The 19,842-nt window shown below is 53.7% G+C and overlaps 1 protein-coding gene across 1 annotated transcript; it reads right to left on the bottom strand.

Annotated features, from left to right (window-relative positions):
- Positions 1-83: 83 nt before the first annotated feature.
- Positions 84-19,842, bottom strand: TOP3A (DNA topoisomerase III alpha). The gene is made up of 19 exons (XM_061143651.1): positions 19,533-19,842; positions 13,784-13,843; positions 12,686-12,759; positions 11,784-11,859; positions 10,970-11,078; positions 10,319-10,462; positions 10,047-10,217; positions 9,790-9,890; positions 9,312-9,386; positions 8,145-8,227; positions 7,415-7,622; positions 6,383-6,568; positions 6,173-6,302; positions 5,124-5,237; positions 4,877-5,042; positions 4,102-4,242; positions 3,394-3,516; positions 2,158-2,846; positions 84-1,120 (listed from the first exon to the last, which is right to left on the bottom strand). Exons 1-19 carry the CDS (start codon positions 19,710-19,712, stop codon positions 942-944), a joined length of 3,009 nt encoding a protein of 1,002 aa, XP_060999634.1. The 5' UTR covers positions 19,713-19,842; the 3' UTR covers positions 84-941.

Here is a 19,842-nt window from a genome sequence, read left to right as displayed (position 1 = left end):
CAGTCAGAAAAACACACAAAGCGCTAATGAGTGACCATGAGGGCCACCCCAGGAGACAAGGCACTCAGAGAGCAGAGGCGGGCCACGGCTGTGCAGCTGTTTATGCGAGATGCTCAGCACAGGTAAAAACCAAAGGGACAAAGTGGACTGGGCCACTGGGCTAAGACCAACACCCACTGACCAGATGCTGCAAGAGCAATTCTGGGCAGCCTGCTGTCCAGTCCAGGTGCAAAGGCTGGTCTGAGGGAAGGGTTTGGGCCCAGGAGTCCCAGAACAGTTCGCTTCTTCACCAGCCATGCAACTCAGTCACAACCAGCCTACTCCTGCTCGTCATCTGAGCTGCAGAGCGAAGTCCACTGATTCCCACTCGGCTCCTCTTGGGAGGCCAGCACAGCAGTATCTGCACCAGTTCTTCTTTGCCCCAAAGGACAACGGTGGGGCTGGGGGAGGCCAGGCAGGTCAGCACTGCCCAGTGTCCTGCCAAACTTCCCCAGGCGCTACACCATCACCTGCCAGGGTCAGGGAGCTGTATTCTTTACTGAGGCACCTGAGCTGTGGGGCGTCCTGGCTGCAGCTTAATAAAGAGGCAAAAACCTTCCGCGGACACAACCTCCAAACAGGAGCCTCTCCCTGGCATCCCATCCTTTTTCAGACCATCTGTGGATGGAAGCCCCTTGCAGATAGGGCCAATCTCCACTAAGGCGCTGACAGCACAGGCCCTGTGAATCGCAGAAGGCAGCCTCTGTGGCTTCTCAGCCATGGACATGGCTGTTCCTGGTCCTGCACACAGGGCCACTGTCCAGCAGAGAGAAAGATCTGGACCCGGACTCAACACACAGGCCAAACCCCGAGAGCTGCTGGTGGCCCCTGAGAAACAACTTGCTTCCTAAGACATGAGGGCAGGGAAGAAGGGCAGGTGGTCCCCTCAGCCCAATGCTGCCTCATCTGTTCTGAGGACAGAAGGGACGGGTATGTCCAGGCTGGTGGCAAAGGCTGCACTTCCGGGGTTTCTTGGCTGCAGACCCCATGTCTGAGGAGCTGGCCCGAGCCCTCTTGCTTCTGGCCTCCAATCCCTGGGTTCCTCCTCTACTTCCTGGCCAGAGGGTGCCTCCGAAGGTCCCTGTGGGGAGAATGGGAGGTTGCTGAGTGCAGACGGGAATGCCCTCCAAGAGCCCTGCCACGATGGCCTGGGTCAGGAGCCCATGTCACCTCATATGCAGAGTCGGGGACCTATTAGGCAAGCTGCCTGATCGCGTGTGGATGTGACAAAGACAAGCCGGCTGTGACCAACACTCGCTCCCACCTGCCGTGTGAGAAGCCCGAGCTCTGGACATTCCCCGTCCCTCAGGAGCCTCACAGCATGAACCGCCCCATCACCCAGGACCAAAGACACCACCTCCTCCCAACAGGAAACCCTGACTCCCGCCATGCAGGAGGTGGTCCAGCCCTGATGCCTCCCACAGACTGCCTCCCTCCTACAAGGCAGACGTGGTCCCTTGGGGCAGTGGTGTCTCTGACCCCTGGCCTGCACCCAGGCTCTGGGCTCTTCCTGTGTGTGCAGACCTGTCACGTGTGTGTCAGGATCACAGCTGCAGATTAACAGGAACAAGAGAAAGGGAGGAGGTGCCCCATCTTACTAAGGAAACAGGCTGAGAAACCACACCAAATGGTTTAAGGACATATAGCCAGACCCACCACAAGGCCATTCGGTCTCTCTCAGATACATGATCAGGTATCTGCTGTGTCCCAAGATGGCCAGGTACCTTCAGGTACCTCATCTACCTTGACCCCACATCCGGGCAGGAGTTCTCCCCACACCCATCTGCAGGGGGCCACCCAAACCGCGTCACCCAGGGCAGGTTCCAAACATCAGGGCCAGTGCTCCCGTCTTACTACACGAGGCCCCAACACAGACCCTGCCAGCTTCACAAAGGTGAGAGGGGCTCCCACGTTAGGCCCGGCTGTGGGGATCCAAACAGGCCACGTGGCCAGTGTGGGCCTTACGGTCCCCGTCTGGGAGGCATGATCACAACCACCACCCAAGAGAGACAAGAGCAGCTGTACATGGAGTATTGCGCAGTGCCAGGGGCAGAGCAGAGTGCCCATGACCTGGGGGTGTGAAGTGACCAGGCAGGGAGGGCAGCCCCGCTGCCTCACCTGGGGCCACGTTCTCGTCCACCCACTGGAAGAAGCCGCACTGCTGCTCACGGGGCTGGGCGCACGTGTGGAACTGGCGCCCCTGGTTGGGCCCATCCTTCTGCACGGTGCGTGTGACGGCCGGCTGGCCACACAGGCAGGATGCGCCACCGCTGCCACCGTTGCCGGGCCTGCCGGACCCGCCCGGAAGAGTCCCTGAGCCTGGAGGGTGTCCCAGGGGGCCGCCCGGGGGTCTGGATGCTGAGGAGGGAGGCCCGGCTCCTGGGTGGCCGCTGTCAGCCCACAAAAAGAAGCTGCAGCCGCCACCGCCGCACTTGTAGAACTGGCGGCCCTGGTTGGGCCCCTCCTTCCGGACGGTGAGCAGCAAGGCCTCCTGGCCACAGTTGCAGGTCACCGAGTTGCCCTCACTCTCAACAGCGGGTGGAGGCAGAGTCCTGGTCAAAGCCTTCGAGGGCTTGGTGACGGGGGGCCGGGGCTGGCCCTGCTGGCCACTGTCCATTCTATTCAGGGACTGGCTAGCCTGCAGGTGGCCGGAGGTCTGGCTGGCGGGCTGGCCGACTCGGGGGGCGCCCCGTGAGAACCTGAGGGCCAGGATCTCCCTCAGGGTCTCGTCACACCCGCCGATGCAGCCGACAAATTCTAGGGGCATGGTTGGGGGCAAGCTGCCTCGTTTAAACTTGAACTTCAACCTGTGAGGACAGAAGATGACAAGACACTCAACCCTTGGGTGAAGAGTCTTCTCCTGGGTCCACACAGGGCTCTCCCGCCACCCCCACCCCAGGGAAGCCACACAACGCACAGCTACCTGGCCCTCCAGTCGTCACAAGAGGGAGGAGGGAGCTGGGCGGGGTGAGCTCTAGGACCCAGGTAACCGCCCACACCCAGGTGCCTCTGCAAAGTGCCTGTCCTCGGGCCCCAGTGCAGCAAGGTCCAGGGCCCCTTGGTGTGTGGCTTGGTAATGGCGCCCAGTAGCAAGGCAGGCTCTGCTCTACTGTTAAGCCAGATGTTACACTGGCAACACTGCAACACAACCTGTTCTCATTTTTTTGCTTTGAAAATAAACTTTATCCTAAAGACCTACTGTTAGGATGTAATTGTTACAAACTAACAAGCATTTAAAAACCTGCTTTCACTTTGAGAATGCGGTAAATCCTCATAAACATAAGTTCTCTGAGATCCTTGTGATTTCTGATATGTGACCAAAGGTCCAAGGACCATCCTGGGCGTCCAGCTCACCTGTAAACAGGGTGTGGCTGGCACACTGGACACACGCTCTCATCCCTGCTGGCCTCTAGCACGCTGTCCGGGAACCAGACGGCTGACCGACACTCGGGGAAGCCCGTGCAACTGAGGTAAAACCTGGGGAGCAAGGCTGGGTCAGAAGGGCGTCCCCGACCCTGGGGCGGTGGCACCGGTGGAGACACTTCTGTCTGATCACAGGTGATACTCGAGCTTCTGGAGACACGGTCCGTGACACCAAGTGACGAGAGCCCCAGCCTGCACTTGTGTCCCTGAAACCCCCTCAATCACTGGTGATGCTGTCTCCTGATGAGAAACCACCAAGCCGCCACCAGCGCCCAGACTGAAGTGGGGCCCGGCTGCCCTCTGAGCCCCCAGCTGGACACGCCTCAGGAAACACAGGCCTCACCCTCCTGCAGCTCTGTGAGGAGCAGACGGGCTCAGTGCGTCACTGATCAGGAGGCCTGCGCCACCGTCCACACATGGAACATTGTCCATCCCCAGGGGACAAGCCCTGCCCCCACCAGCCCTCAATTCCCACGAGGCCTCACACCCCTGAGGCCACCACTTCAGCACCAACACCCAGTCCGGGAACTGGTGAAGCAGGCCTGCTTTTAAACAGGACACAGAAGCAGAGGACGGGCCTGCACAGCAGTGCTGGGTCTCAGGGGTGTGGGTGGGGGTGGGGCACAGCCAGATACCGACCCGCCGCTCTTCCTGGTCTTGAGAACCATGTCCTGGCCACACTGCGGACACTTCCTGATGGGCTCGGGCACAGCTGGGAGGGCTTCCTGTGGGGCCACCTCTGCAGCCGCCCCGAAGTACTGGGACAAGGCCTCGTCCAACCTGAGGAAATGGAGAGCGTTCACAGCATTCTCAAGTCAGGCGCCCACCCTGCACGTGTGACTCACACAGCATTCTCCCACAAACTGGGCCGTGTGGGCCACGCGGCCTGCTCCCAAGGTGGCCACTCCCGGGAGTGATCCAGCTGCAGGCAGGTGCCCCTGCCTTACCACCTGCCCCACAGCAAGCAGACCTTAGGCCACACACACACTCGAGTTGGTCTGGAATCAAGTCTAAATGGCTCGTGCATTTCTTTTCAAAATTTGCACGGGGTAAAAAAATGTGTTATTTCCAACAGAATACATAGACATGCTACCGGCTATGGTCACCCCCAAAAGCCCAAGAAAACAACGGGGCACATGCCGACACACTGTGAACCCACAGGCACACACTGCCGCCTGCTAACTCAGGATGGGATGGAAATGGTGTTTCTAAAGCCCAGAATGACTGGACCAGACCCTCCTGGTTACGGCTGCTAGGCTGACAAGGCTCTGGGATGAGGAGCCAAACAAACAGGGGAGGAGAGAGGAGAGACTGCAGGCAGGGGTGAGGTGCCCGGCAAGGCCACAGTGCACGAAGCAGCCATCCTCAGGGCCTAGCGGGCTGCCCAGCAGTGCCTGCTTAGCCAGGCACTCACTTCCTGGCTTTGGCCACGGCTTCGATGAACACCTGCTTGTACTTCTGCACCTGCTGATGCAGGACCACCAGCTTGTCCTTCTTCCCCTCGCAGATGAGCTTCAGGTCAGCCTCCAGCTCGGCCCGCAGGTCAGGCTTGGACATCTCGTAACCCATGGAGTCATAGCCTGTGGACAACAGTGGCGTCGTGTGGCCTGGATACACTGTGGGGTTCATGACCACCACCCCCAAAGCCCCCAGCTCCTCACCTTCCACGAGCCCCATGCCCAGGTGTCCAGGGAGAAAGCGCTTGTCTGGCGTGAGCCCAACGTACATCCGGGCCTTGATGGTCTCGATGTGCTCAGCATGCGTGGCGTCCGTACCTGCAGGCCACTCCCATCACTCAGGCTCATCCTTAGCCCCCAGCCCCACAGGCCCCTTCCTCTGCCTAGACTTCCTACTCCAGGGGACACACCACTTAGCCAGTCGTGCAGAGGCCTCGTCAGCAACCGCACCTCTCCCTCACACCCACTCACTCCAGTGGTCACGTCCAGCTGTAAATCCTTCTGTAAGCTCCTCCCCCCACCTCCCTCTGCAGTGAGGGCTGGGGCCCTGCCCCTGCTCCACCCACTCCCCATCCTCCAACCCCTTGTGGCGCTGGTCACCCTGGACTTGGCTGCCCTTAGAGCTCTGGTGAAAACTGAGGGGCAGCAGGTAAATCACAAGGGACCTACCTGTAAAGCCAGGGCCACAAGACTAATGGGAAAAAGTATTGGGGCCCAGTTTCTTTTAAAAAAAAAAAAAAAAATTTCTGATTCTTAAACAACTATGGGAAATGCTTTAACAGAAGCTAAGCACGTGGTCATCCATGGAGAACCCGAGAGGCAGACTCAGATCGCACAGGGACCCTGCATGTGCTGAGCAGGTGAACAAAGCCAAGCGTGAGTGCCAGAAAACAACCACCACTCTCGGCTGCCAAGCTGCTAATCCCTGATGCTCCTAAAGAGGAAGGTACCCATTTTTACATGGGTCTCGCCAGTTTCAAATGTTGGTACCTTGCTAAATATAAAACAAAAACAACAAATCCCTGTGAGGGCCAAGAACACTGGTCAGTATGGCCCAGGGGAGCCTGAACGATGGGTAGCACCTGTGTCCACATGCGGATGCACAGGGCCACGGCCAAGGGTGCCAACTGCGGTGTCACCTAGACCCAGGGGTTCACAGTTCACACAGTCTGTGCCCTGAGGCGAGTTCTTCACTGCTCCTGAGCCTCCCTTCAGCCAAGAAGTACCAGTTACCATGACGACCAGCTACTGACCGATGCCGTGCTTCTCCATGAGGGCAATGAGGTCGGCCTCAGTGAGCAGCTGCGGGGGACTGGTCTCCCCATCCACCATCTCCACAGTGCTGGGCTGAAAGCAGGTGCCTTGCTCATAGACGGGGAGGGTCTACAGGGGCAGAGACACAGCAGTCAGCCCACCTGGCCCCTGGGCGGGAAACAGGACGGCCCCCCAACCCAAAGTGTCACCTTGTCGCTCCAGCGATCATACGGGTACACATCCAGATAGTTCCGGGCCAGGATCATGAGGCCTTGGGCCACAAAGCGCTCCTGTGCAATGTCAATCTCCACGGTGGTCTCCTGGCCCTGGGCGTCCTGCGAGCAGCAGGCCAGGAAGTGGCGGACGATGAGCTCGTACAGCCGCTGCTCATCTCCCTGCGGGCAGAAGAGGAGCCTGAGCGCCTCCAGACGCTGTCTGGCCAGTGCTGCCTCCCAGCCCAGAGCTCCGCACCCATGTGCAGGGCAGGCAAATCCCTGATACTTGTGGGTTCAGGCCCATAAACTTCACAAGTGGAGTCCCCTTCCCTCAAGACTGGAAAGCAACTCCTCTGACGTAAAGCCAGTCTGAGCAGGAAAAAAGGTGAAAGCAAGTTTCCAAGAGGGCCCATGTATGCACGACATGCAGAGTGAAGACACTCAAGCAGCCTCAGACCTACCACAAACACAGGGTTCACGGCAACCTCTCCCCTTTCAGTAACTAGGGACACTGTAAGGCCCCCTGGCAGGAGCCTGTAAGACGTTCACACTCAGATCCCAAATCCTCCTCTAAGAATGTCTACAAGGGAGACGTGACATCCACACACACAGCCACTGTGCAAACAATATCGAATACAATCCTTCAAAGCCAGACCCAGCAAATATAGCACAAGCACACAACCGTTAGACGTCATGCTGCATGAAAAGCCCGGTCTCGGGAGAAGGTGCGGGCTGTGTGAGGGCTCGGCGAAGGGGCCGCTCAGTCTGCGGGAGGGTCAGGGGAGCAGTGGAGGGAGGGGACAGCGTGGGGCGGGGCCTGGGCAGGGCACAGCCCCTGTGGGATCCGTCGGGGAAGCCAAGCGCAGACTGTGGGAGGCGAATGTTGACGTGACATCTCTTCCCCGCAATGGAAGAGAAATTTTCAGTCACATTGTTCCTGAAGTCAGAGCCCACAGAGCAGATTCATCCCAGGCCTGAGCCCTGACCTCCTTGTGGGTCCTCAGCAGCGCAGCCAGGAATACCCACCTGCAGGCTGTCAGTGTATTTGGTGGGGTGGATGGGAGGGTGTGCTTGGTCAGACTTATTTCCATTGCGTGGGGTGGGGCCACCGCGCTCTAGAATGTTTCGAGCAAAGGCCCCCCAGCGTGGATCCGGGGTCTGCAGTTCCACCAGCGCCGCCAGGTCTAGATCTTTGGGGAAAATGTTCGTTTCAGTTCGAGGATAGCTGATGTACCTAAACAAGGCCAAACACACAGAGTGAAAAATGGCTGAAGTGGTTGAGAAACGACTGAACTGACCTAGGAACACTGGTAACCCCAGTAGCAGCCCGTCTGATCCAGGACACTGTGGTCCCCAACGCTGGGGAAATCCCGAGACGAGACCCCAGGGGGAGGAGCAGCAGGCACTCCTGTGGGTCACTCCCAGGGGCCAGAGTTGGTTCCAGGCCACCCACCCTAGCCCTGCCCTCCCCCAGGCACACAAGTGCCAAAGGTGACGCCTGCCCCTGCCAGGGTCCCCACGCCCTGCCTGTGAGAGGTCAACAGTGGGATCTGAGTGTACTCTGTGGGTTCCTGTTTTAGGTTGTAAGTGACTCTGACATGCCTTTTCCATCAGAAAAGGAGTCAAGGCCAAAATCTCTCCATGGGGAGCTGGTGACATCTAGACAGCCTGGTATCCCCATGAGCTCAAGTTCTAAGATGCTTCACCCTTATTTAGACGCATCAAACTCTCTTCCCAAATAAGAACTCAGGCTTACCCTTGGGTATACAGCCTTTCTGCAATCCTCATGGTTTCTTTAGCATTTATCCTCAACTTCCGAGATGCCAGCTTCTCCAGCTCCTGTTGGACGTGTGACGGAGCATGAGTCAGAGAACACAACATCCACACCCTCTTCTTCAGCACCCCTTGACCATCACCCTGGCTGCATCACACACGTGTAAAAGGCTGGGCAGGGGAAGGATTCTGGGCCTGTCGGGAAGTCAGGCCACAGCCCAGGGAGTGTCAGATTCTGAGTGCAGAGGCCAGAATGAGTGGGGACAGGAGTGGACACACTCCTGGGCACAGGCACTAGGGGATCTGACGAGGAGAGCTGGACAGGGGCGGGGCCAGGAACTGCATTTCTAACAAGGGTCTAAACAACTTTTTCCAGTGCCGGCAGTCTGAGACCTGCACTCTGGGGCTACCAGCCAGACCTCGGGGCATCCCCTGGTGACAAACATCTGTGCAGGCATTCAGGGGGTCACCAGCTACCCCTTCCCTTGGTGGGGGTGGGGGGAGGCCTCTGAAAATGCTGCTGGCTACACGTCTGAACATGTCAACCAGCAAGGGATGATTCACTTAGGTCCACTGCACACAGCCTGTAACCCCCACTACCCTGGCCGTCCCACAGGCTCCACCTTCAGAGTGAACACACCCTGAACTCTCCTGAAGAGTAGGGACTGGGAAGCGGCACCCTACGGTGTCCTGCTGGGTGGCTTTTCCTGGGGTCACAAAATTTGAGAAGCCCTATTCGGGGCAGGTTCATAAACTGGGTATGCAAAATGAGATTTACACAGATTATGCAGAAACAAAGAAAATGCTTTCCACTTCGGTGGGAAAAACTAGCTACTCCAATAACAACGCCGTTAAGAATGACAGGGAAAACAGAAAACGACACCAAAACTGCAGCAGCAACCACCTAAGGATGGGAAGTGTCGGTGACTTCTCTCCCTGCTCGTGTCCCACACCCCGCATGGAGCAGTTATGTCATGTTTATTAGCTGCTCGAGCAGGTCCTGCTCTGGGGTCTGTTTTCCTTCCTGCGTGGCACCGGGAAGACAGATGCCCCTGGGCACCTTCTGCAGCAGAAGCCAGTGCCCCCTACGGACACCAGGGCTCCTTGGGGCTGGCACAACTCCCCCCACCAACTCCCATCCAGAACATACCACAGTGTCCAGAGCTTGAGGCCTCCACTTGCTCTTGGCTTTGGACCTGACCTCCACCACCGTCGCCCTGGGATCCTGGGAAGACAGGGAAAGCTGAGGTCACCGTGACCAGCCAAGCATCTTCCCAGCTATCAGGGCCTGCAGAAGACCTGCTTCTACCCAGTTCCCCAGCTTTCAGCTCCAGGATCTGCGGTTCCTGGCTGCCCCAGCGGGTCCTTATCTGCCTCTGACGAGAGTGCACTGTTTTGGGACAGATTTTAGCTACACATTTATTAACACTCCTGGTTTCACCTGAAAGTTCTATAAGTCTTTCCTTCCACAGTCAAAACTGTTTTGATGTGGTCTTACTGGTGCCAAAAGCTGATGTCCTGAGATGCATGCTGAAAACTGCAGTCCCATGGGCCATGCAACAGAGAGGGGCAGCTTGGGAAGTCCCAGGACAGTCTTCCCAGATCACCACCTTCTGAGACTTTCTCACCTCCATGCACAGCTGATAGAGGACAAGACATGCCGTGTGGTTGAAGAGACGATGCCTTTTCCAGCTGAACTCCACCACACCATCGATGTGGTCATGAGTCACTGTTAGGGACACAGGAAGGCTGTGACTCAGGGAAAGAGGCCCATCACAGGGAGAGCAAGAGCCACCTCGGACACATGACGAGGGGGCGAGGACAGCAGGGCACAAACCACCCCTTGGACCAGCACCTGGGCTGCCCCACAGGCACCGGCACACACCTCGGATCTTGTGGAAGACTTCCGGCACAAATGCCTGAATGGCTTTGAACCTCTCCACCACGAACCCCAGTGTGGGGAACTGGCAGCTGCCGTAGCTAATAAGCTGCTCCGCCAGCACCTCAGGGAAGATCTTCTGCAGCCGCAGCGTCTGGAACCTGGTGAAGGCCGCCCCTGGCAGAGAGGACGGATGGAAGGAGACACCACAGATGGCAAGGTCACGGCTGGATGCGCGCCCAAGCCCCGGCCCCCCACCCCCACAGCCCCCTCCTCACCAATCCGCAGGTCCAACTCCTGCCTCACATCCACGGCATCGCTCACTCTCTGGTCGGGCTCCGTCAGGTTTTCACATGCCGTCCGGACGGCGCGGGCAGTGATCTCGGAGAAACGGGCTCGCAGCACCTGCAGGCTGGGCTTCACTGTGCAAGAGAGGAGGCACGGGGCAGGGCTGGTCACACGGGCTCACTGCTCCCAAACCACCCTGAACCCTGGGGGGTGAACCAGTCCAAGAGGCTGTGAGGCATCCAGCTTCACTGGTTCAGTTAAATTAGCCACGTGCTGCCTAAGAGGGAAGCCTCGTGGTGGCAGGCTGAGAACTGTCAGAAACAGGGGCTGAATGCATCTCAGCCACCCGCCGAAGCAGCCTGGTAAGCCTCGTGAGAACGCCTATGTCCCTCGCTGTCTTGGGCCTTTAGGGAAAAGCACCCCCACTCCCTGAAGCCCAACAATGGCCTTCAAGTCACCCTCTCACTTACCTGAAATCATTCAGCAGACGCCAATAGTTATTTAAAGTCTAGGCATTGTACAGCTTGGATCAAACAGGCAACAAGCCCTGGGCTGTGGGGGCCGAGCCCCTGACACACGGCTGGTGAGTCTGGTAGGGAGACCTGGGCTGAGCACCGCCCACTATGGCCTCAGATACTCACCAGCCTTGCACACGTGGATGACCTCAAACCCGATGTTTTCACCCTCTCTGTCACAGTCGGTCCAGATCACCAGAGCCTGGCATTGCCGGGCCTCTCGCTCCAGAGTTTTCTGAAACGCCCAGTTGGGATAAGAGGGTAAGAGCAGGACCTGCAGAGCAACCACCCGACAGCTCTGCACTGGACCTGCCCAGTGCTGGCGAGGCTCCTTGAGACGTCAGCTCGGTGAGGCCTGTCCCCACCGGGTGCACTGAGGAGGCTAGGTCACCAGAGCAGCCAGCCTGCCCGGGAGCTCCTAGAAGATGGGGTTTATACCATGACACCCACGCGAGGAGCCCTAAAACTTGGCTCTAACACACACTTTCAGCTTTAGGAGTTCTGACCATGTCCTGGGTTTAAAAAAAAAAAAAAAAAAAAATCAACCCTGAATTGAGATTCATCCCAAGAAGGGCCCCCAGTCAGCAGTGAACCAAGGACAGGGGCCCCAACAGCCTGAGAATCCAGAGCTCAGGGCCAGACGGCCACTCATAGGCTGCAGGCTCTCCCTCCAGTGAGGGCAGCGGAAGCTGCTCTGACAACAAAAGCGCTTATTCCCAAGATCTCCTCAGGCGGCCACAGTTCATAAACACACTCACCCAGTCCCTCGCCACTTAGCTGAAGTGGCCTCACTTCTACAGAATGGATGGGAATGTTTTAAACCGTGGTGCCTTGTTTAGTGGAAAACCTCAGTTCTAATGCCATCGAAATACAGAAATCTCTCCATTTAATTATGTGGTGGTTGTTCAACTGCAGGGCCACATGTCTCCCAAGATCCTACCTTGATGTCTACAAAATTCTCTGGGCAGTACTTTTCAATTTCCGCTTCAAAGAGGACAAGAGGATTGCAGCTCTGCCTGGAAAAGAAAACACAAAATCCTAACTCAGAGCAGGAGGGAGAACGCCGTCCCAGTGCCCTGGTGGTGCGTCCCCACCAGACACAGGCCCTGAGAAAAACAAAGAGGACACGAGTGAGACTGTGACCTTCCGAGAGGCACTTCCCCTGGGGATTAACAGGAGCTGCTGAGAAGAAATTCTGGAGCCCTTTCCTGCATATCTGCAACAGGGTAAATGCAACCCAATGACTGCAAGCAAAGGTCTAGGTGGGGAGTTCCCTAGTTGTCCAGTGGCTAGGACTTGGCATTTTCACTGTACGGCCCTGGTTCAATCCCTGCTAGGTCAGGGGTCTGGGTTATTTTGGGGAACACACCTGAAAGTGTGTATTTATTCTAAGCATGTGGTGAAAATTCACAGCAAACAAGTTAATCCTAGGTCACTGCCATGGTATCTGCAGTTTGTGTCTTCCTAGATTCACAGGCTGGAATCCCAACAACTGTGGGATGGTGCCAGAAGGTGGGCCTCCTGGAGGCCACTTGAGCTTTTATAAGAGACCCTGGCCGGCTCTCGAGACCATCCAGCACCTGAGACGTCAGCCAGCTACAGACAGGAAGAGGGCCTCCCGGGACCAAGTCGGTGCTCTGACCTCTGGCCTCTGTAAGTGGGAGAAATGCGTTTCTGTCCCGCACAAGACATCCAGCGCCTGTGTTTTGCTACAGTAGCCGGATGGACTCAAGTCATCTTACTGCTGTAAGTTACCTAACACTGACACGCCTCAGACTTCTCGTGATGCTTTACAGGTCACTGTAATAATCAGAATGTTCTGCCCCCAGGGATTGAACTGACCATTTGCGAAACTGCATCCGGAAATCATGGGCCAGCAAGTGTCCTGAGACTGAGGTCATTACCATGGTGACGTTCTGAATGAGAACAAAATTCACGTTAGCCTTGTTTTTCTTTAAACTTCAACCTTTTTTATTTTGTATTGGGGTACAGCCAATTTAACAATGTTGTGACAATTTCAGGTGAATGGGGAAGGGACTCAGCCACACACAGACATGTATCCATTTCCCCCCCAAACCCCCATCCCATCCAGGCTGGCACATAACATTGGGTAGAGTTCTACGTGATACACAATAGGTCTTTGTTGGTAATCCACTTTACATCAGCCTTTTAGCAATTAGATTTTGCCAAGTCAAAGTAGGGAACTTCTATAACTTCTATCAAAGAGAAAAAAAGTGGTTGTCAGGTTGCCAGGGGCTTTGGCGGCAATGAGAATATTCTGCATGGGGTCTTAATAGTGGGTACAGGTACACATTCACGCAAACCCACAGAATGCACAAGATTGGGGTGAACCCTAATGTCAACTTGGGACTCTGGGTAAAGTTGATCTCATGTATCCCATCAGCTATAACAAAGGTACCATCTGAGGGGGCTGTTGCGGGGCTGTGTTGAGGCAGGGTGTGTGTGTGGGAAATCTCTGTACCCTCCTCTCAGTTCTGCTGTGAAGCTAGAAACACACACTCACAAAACCTCCCCAAACCAGCAGATTGAAAAGAAATAAACAAATATAGCTCTTTAAGGCCAAAGCCATAGTGATATTAATACCATTCTAATTCTGGCTCCATGATGCCTTTTATATTTAAACTATGGTATACTAGCTTGTCTCTTGTCATAGACAGCTGACACTGGGACCACATTTTATAAAAAACAGACTTCCTTATGAATTATAAAATGATAACCTGTCACCAGTGATCTTTAGGTCATAGAAACAGTTCTTCTTAAAAGACACTGTATTGTCGACAATGGCCACGCTAATTCTTGATTAAATAATTCTAAAACACAAGCTCTCTTTTCAGCCATCACTAACACCCCAAGGAATGCACAGCAAGATGGATCCAAAAGCACCCTTCAGCCACAGGATAGAAGGCCTACAGCACCTACCTGGCCACACAGATGATAATCAAACTCATAGATCTTGTTGAATCTTGAAAGTCCTTCCCTCTAGAAAGCAAAACAAAAATAGAATAAATATATAAAGCACATAAAAGACAAACTGAGTCCTCATATAAGGATCAAGCAAACTCCTGCAGGATATTAAAAATGTAACAAAACTTCCTACAGATAATACGGGGCAAGATCACTAGGCACATTTGTAAAGTGGCCCCTCCACACTCAGGGAAAAGCAGGGACCTGGTCATGTCCACTGTGGTCAGCGAACATGTTTCTACAGGTGAGACTGGACTTGTGCAAGATCATGTGACAATTACTCCAGAGAGGATTATGACGAGTCTCACCAGTTCTCTGTTCTTCACACACATCTCTACTTCCCAGCCACACAACTGCACCAATAAACTGGGGACCACAGGCAAGTCATTCACCTTTCTGAACTTCACTTTATTCTGAGTAAAGTCATCTATAAGGTCCCTCTGGCTTTGAAATCCAGTGAAGCTGTGAGTCCCGGTCAGACCTGGGAACCAGCCTACACCTGCCTCCTTAGCTGTACTTTTCTGTGAATGAGACCCTCTCAGAGAAGATCCCATCCTTCAAAAAGGTGTTGAAGTAACTACATGTGTGAGTTTCACACCAACACAGCACAGAAGACAAGACACAGGCAAAGTGGGATTCTAGGAACCTGCAAGCACCAAGAAGGATTGTGTCCAGAACATTCTCCCCTAGCCTCACACAAATTTTCTGTGTGGAACAATGAGTGCAGACCCCTTCAAGGCACAATGGCAAACTTAAAGTGGGAATTTATTTTTGTATCTGATACACGAGTTCACTGGGTCTAGTGCTGCTGCTCCTGCTAAGTCGCTTCAGTCGTGTCTGACTCTGTGCGACCCCATGGATGGCAGCCCACCAGGCTCCTCTGTCCCTGGGATTCTCCAGTCAAGAATACTGGAGTGGGTTGCCACTTCCTACAAACTGCAACTGCTGGTTAAGCCCTTTTAGTCCAGAGAAAATAAATAGTTGAATCAGCAGCATTTCTACCTTTTTCTAAGAACGCATTAAAGCTTCTCAGACAAACTCCTGCTCTGATACATACCAAGGCCCAGGCTCTCTGGCTGCCACAGGCTGAGTCCAGCCAACAGCCTTGCCCCAGCCCAGCCGTCGTGGCATGTGTCCATGGTCCCCACCCCCCTGGGAACAGTCTGGAAACTGTGTTCTAATCCTCTTCAGGGGATGACCTGTCTAACAACATGTGTGCACCCCAGGGCAAGGCTCTCCCAGGCAGTCTCTGCCAGTGGACAGTTCTGAGGAACTAAAACATTTTTCTGGCATTTCAAACTTGCCCCCAAGTTCCCAACTGAGGACAGCACTCAATTATGCATGATTCCACTGCCTAGGTGAGGTGCTTGGGAGTGGGCTGCTTAAATTCCAGCAGAGTTCCGGAGCCTAGAGAAAGAAGAAAACCGAGTATACAGACCAAGAAGGTGGCTTCAGTGATCTCTCGGCAGAGCCATCCATGCCGTCAAAATTAGAGAAAACAAACAAACTCCCCCCAGATGCCAGAGCAGTCCCTGCTCCAAGCACTCAGCAGGGAGTGATCATGTTGCTGCCACTGAATTTATAGGACTTCTTCTGAATGTAAAATCCTCAAAGATCTATGAGTTACTAACAGTGGTCACTGTCCGAAGTGGGGCTGCTCTGCTTATATACATCTATGTTCTCTGAACTATCTGCAGTAGTTACTACTGTTTAAGCACTACTGTTAAGGAAAAAAAAGATTTTATCTTAAGTTAATAGTGAACTTCTCTCAAATGTACATATGCTTCTACATATGAGTCTTTTCCATGAGGAGTATCTAATTACCTATCATAACTACAGCTTGATTTTACCCCTCCCCGTTGCCGTTACTTGTTACTTCCATTCTTTTCTATTACTAAGCTGCAAAGGCCATCCCCTGATTCTGAGCTCTGCGTGTGGATGTCTTGGCTCCTCCTTCAGAATTTACGTCCCTGAAAGGCAGGGTAATTATGTCATGGGAAGCAACCCCTGTGTGAGGGCTAAGTAAGTGAACAGACCCATCTCTGTCTTAGAGAGTGACACACATGGGAGAGAGGGACAAGGAGCTGGAGGACGTGACCCATGACAGAGATCCCCAGCACCAAGAGCTGTGAAAACGCATCTGGAAACCGAGACGGAAATGGATGGAGAGGAGCCTGAGGAAAGACTTCACAAAACAGGTTACTTTACATCACACAGAAAAATTGACCCAAAATGGATCAATGACCTGAATATAAGAGCTAAAACTCTTAGAAGAAAACACAGGGGCAAATCTTCACGATCTTCGGTTTGGCAATGGTTTCTTAAACATGATATTAAAAGTATAACCAACAAAAGGAACATTAGATAAACTGGATGTCATCAAAATTAAACTTTTCTGTATCAAGTAACACTATTAAGAGAGAAAACAACCCATAGAATGGATTAGAACATCTGCAAGTCATACATCTAAGGAGGACCTAGTATCCTGAGTATAGTAAGAAGTCACAACTCAATAACAAAAAGACAATTCAAATCTGGGCAAAAGACATGGATAGACATTTCTTCAAAGGCGACACAGTGGCCAACAAACATATGAAAAGATGCTCAGTGTCATCAGTCACTCGGGAAGCACAAACTAAAACCACAATGTATTTCACACCCACTAGTATGGTAATGGTTTTGACTATGCCAAAGCCTTTGACTGTGTGGATCACAACAAACTGTGGAAAATTCAAGAGATGGCAATATCAGACCACCTGACCTGCTTCCTGAGAAATCTGTATGCAGGACAAGAAGCAACAGTTAGAACTGGACATGGAACAACAGACTGGATCAGGAAAGGAGTACGTCAAGGCTGTATATTGTCACCCTGCTTATTTAACTTATACACAGAGTACATCATGAGAAATGCTGGACTGGATGAAGCACAAGCTAGAATTAAGATTGCCAGCAGAAATCAATAACCTCAGATATGCAGATTACACCACCCTTATGGCAGAAAGCGAAGAAGAACTAAAGAGCCTCTTGATGAAAGTGAAATAGGAGAGTGAAAAAGTTGGCTTAAAACTCAACATTCAGAAAACTAAGATCATGGCATCTGGTCCCATCACTTCATGGCGAATAGATGGGGAAACAGGGGAAACAGTGACAGACTTTATATTTTGGGGCTCCAAAATCACACTGAAGATGACTGCAGCCATGAAATCAAAAGACGCTTGCTCCTTGGAAGAAAAGTTATGGCCAACCTAGACAGCACATTAAAAAGCAGAAATGTTACTTTGCCAACAAAGGTCCATCTAGTCAAAGCTATTGTTTTTCCAATAGTCATGTATGGACTGAGAGTTCGCCTACAAAGAAGCTGAGTACCGCCCCTTGGACAGCAAGGAGATCCAACCAGTCCATCCTAAAGAAAATCAGTCCTGAATATTCATTCGAAGGACTGATGCTGAAGCCGAAACTCCAATCCTCTGGCCACCTGATGCGACGAACTGACTCACTTGTAAAGACCATGATGCTGGGAAAGATTGAAGGTGGGAGGAGAAGGGGATGACAGAGGATGCCGATTCAATGGAAATGAGTTTGAGTAAACTCTGGGAGTTGGTGATGGACACAGAGGCCTGGTGTGCTGCAGTCCATGGGGTCGCAAAGAGTCGGACACGACTGAGTGACTGGACTGACTGAGGGTGGTGATAACTGGGCTTCCCAGGTGGTGCCAGTGGTAAAGAACCCGCCTACCAATGCAAGAAACTTAAGAGAAGGAGTTCAAACCCTGTGTTGGGAAGAACCTCTGGAAGAGAGCACAGCAACCCACTCCAGTATTCTTGCCAGGAGAATCCCATGGACAGAGGAGCCTGGAGGGCTCCGGTTCAAGGACCTGCAAAGACTCAGACACAACACAACTGAAGCAACTTAGCATGCATACAGAATAGTGATAATTAAAAAAAGAAAAAGTGTTGACATAATATGAAAAAACTAGACCATCAATGAAGAAACTATGTTTCAGCCACTGTGGAAAATAGTTTGGCAGTTCCTCAAACAGTTGAAGATAGAATTAACTTATGACCCAGCAATACCACTGCTAGGAATTTACCTCAAAGAACTGAAAACCGGATATTCAAATGAAAATTTGTGTGTGAGTGAACGTTTACAGCAGCTCTATTCCCAAGAGCCAAAAGGTGGAAGCAAACCAAATGCCCACCAACTGATGAAAGGATAAACAAAATATGATCTGTCTATACAATGGGATATTATTCAGCTGTAAAAAGGGATGCAGTGCTAACACACGCTACAATGTGAAGCTTCCAAAAACGCTAAGTAGAAAAAGCCTGACACAAAAGGCCACATATCACGTGAATCTCTTCGTATGACATATCCAGAACAGACACATATTTGGGGACACAAGGTAGATTAGTGGCTCCCAGCGGCTGGGAAGAGTGGGGAAAGGAGGGTGACTGCTTAATGGCTACGGCATTTCCTCTTGGTGTGATAAAACCTGGAACCAAATAGAGGACAACATTGGGGATGTAGTGAACACTGATGAACTGTACCTTCAAGACAGTTGATACTCACCCATGAAACACGTGGCTCTCTCATCCTCTCTTGCTATGCCCACTGGCTCCTTCCCCCAGCACCCCACACTCTCAACTTTCCAATTTTGAACTTGCCAAGCTGTTTTAAGCCAGCGGGTTGCCCTTTCTACATGTGGTTCTCACTGCCTGGTGAAACTTCAAGACTGAGGTCAAACGTGCACCCAGAAGTGCTGTACTCCACACACATATTGGGTACGAGGGATACAGCAGGGGACCCAACAGCCACAGCTCTTTCCTTCGGAGCTGAGGGTCCATGGAAGGGCAGCAGGGACTCAGATGAGATGAGCAACTTGCACAGCACATTATGGAACTGTAACCAGGAGGTGCCTTCCAAGTAGAAAGGGACACAGTGACAGTTTATCACACTGCACCCTGACCCCTCAGGGCAAGAGAAACGTGAGGAAAAGGTTCCTGGAAAAAGAGACACTTAAACGAAGGCCAAAGGATACAGCAGTTAGCTGTGTAGACAGGCCAGTCTCAAGGAGCCTGGAGCCCTAGGAGTGGGCATAGCCTGGGGCTGGTCACCAGGACGCTCAGCTCTGGGAAAAGGTGATACTGTCAGCCAGCACCCGTACAACCTCTGCTCCAGTTCCCACCACCTATAGGCGGGAAGCAGAGGCCTGAGGGAGGACCCTGAGATGTGAAAGGAAAGAGAGCAGGGGACTTCCACCCGCGCACTGAGAAATGTCCAGAAAACCATTTCGGGGCCCACTTTTGTAACTGAGAGAGTCTTGAGCAACTTGTAAGGCCTCCGGTCACCCCCTTCCCAAACCTTTTCACTGTCTCTCTCCTCTGCGCCTCCTGTAGTCCAGAACAGACCCGATCTCCACCTAGCCCGGCGGGACAGGGGCTTGGGCGGGTCGCCCCGTCGGATGCACCCAGACTGACGACCCCGCAGGTTCCAGAGCAAGCTGGGGGAGTTCGGCCGGCGGTTCCGCGTCTCAGACCGGCTTGGCACCCGCCGCCTCGCAAGGTCTCCAAACAGAGACACTAACTCCGTTTCTAAACGCCCGTCGGTCGCAGCAGGCGCCCGGACGCCCTGCCCGACAGCAGGGAACGCCCGGAGGGAGCAGCGGCCGCTCATCCCCGTCCCGCCCGCCCGGGGACCTCCTCACCCGCCGCATGCGGCCGCCGGACAGCAGGTCGGCTATGCCCTTGGCCGCGTCGTTCTTCTCGGCCACGCAAAGGATTTTCCGGACGCCTCGCAGCGCCACCTCCATGGCGGCGCGAGTCAGGGCCCGAGCACCGGGCCGCGGCAGCCACCGGAGAGCGCAGCTGGCGGCCGGAAAGATCATACCCGGGCCCAGCGCATCTGCAGTGCCCGCCCCGGGAACAGGGAATCTCCAGCTGGTCCGCGATCCCGCGCACAGCCTGCTTCCGCCCGCCTTCCAGCCGCTTCCGCCAGCGATAGCAGCACAGCCCCGT

The sequence above is a fragment of the Dama dama genome, chromosome 5 (assembly GCF_033118175.1).
Source record: "Dama dama isolate Ldn47 chromosome 5, ASM3311817v1, whole genome shotgun sequence".
NCBI lineage: Eukaryota > Metazoa > Chordata > Mammalia > Artiodactyla > Cervidae > Dama > Dama dama.
Note: the sequence above shows the minus strand (reverse complement) of the source record. Positions and strands in the feature narration are given on the sequence as shown.

Excerpts from the sequence above, each read along its gene's own strand:
- TOP3A (XM_061143651.1), bottom strand. The coding sequence starts at position 19,712 with ATGATCTTTCCGGCCGCCAGCTGCGCTCTCCGGTGGCTGCCGCGGCCC. Across the intron at positions 13,844-19,532 it reads CCGGCGGCCGCATGCGGCGG|AGGGAAGGACTTTCAAGATT; the intron begins GTGAGGAGGTCC and ends TTTGCTTTCTAG. Across the intron at positions 4,243-4,876 it reads GCCGTGGCCAAAGCCAGGAA|GTTGGACGAGGCCTTGTCCC; the intron begins GTGAGTGCCTGG and ends CCATTTCCTCAG.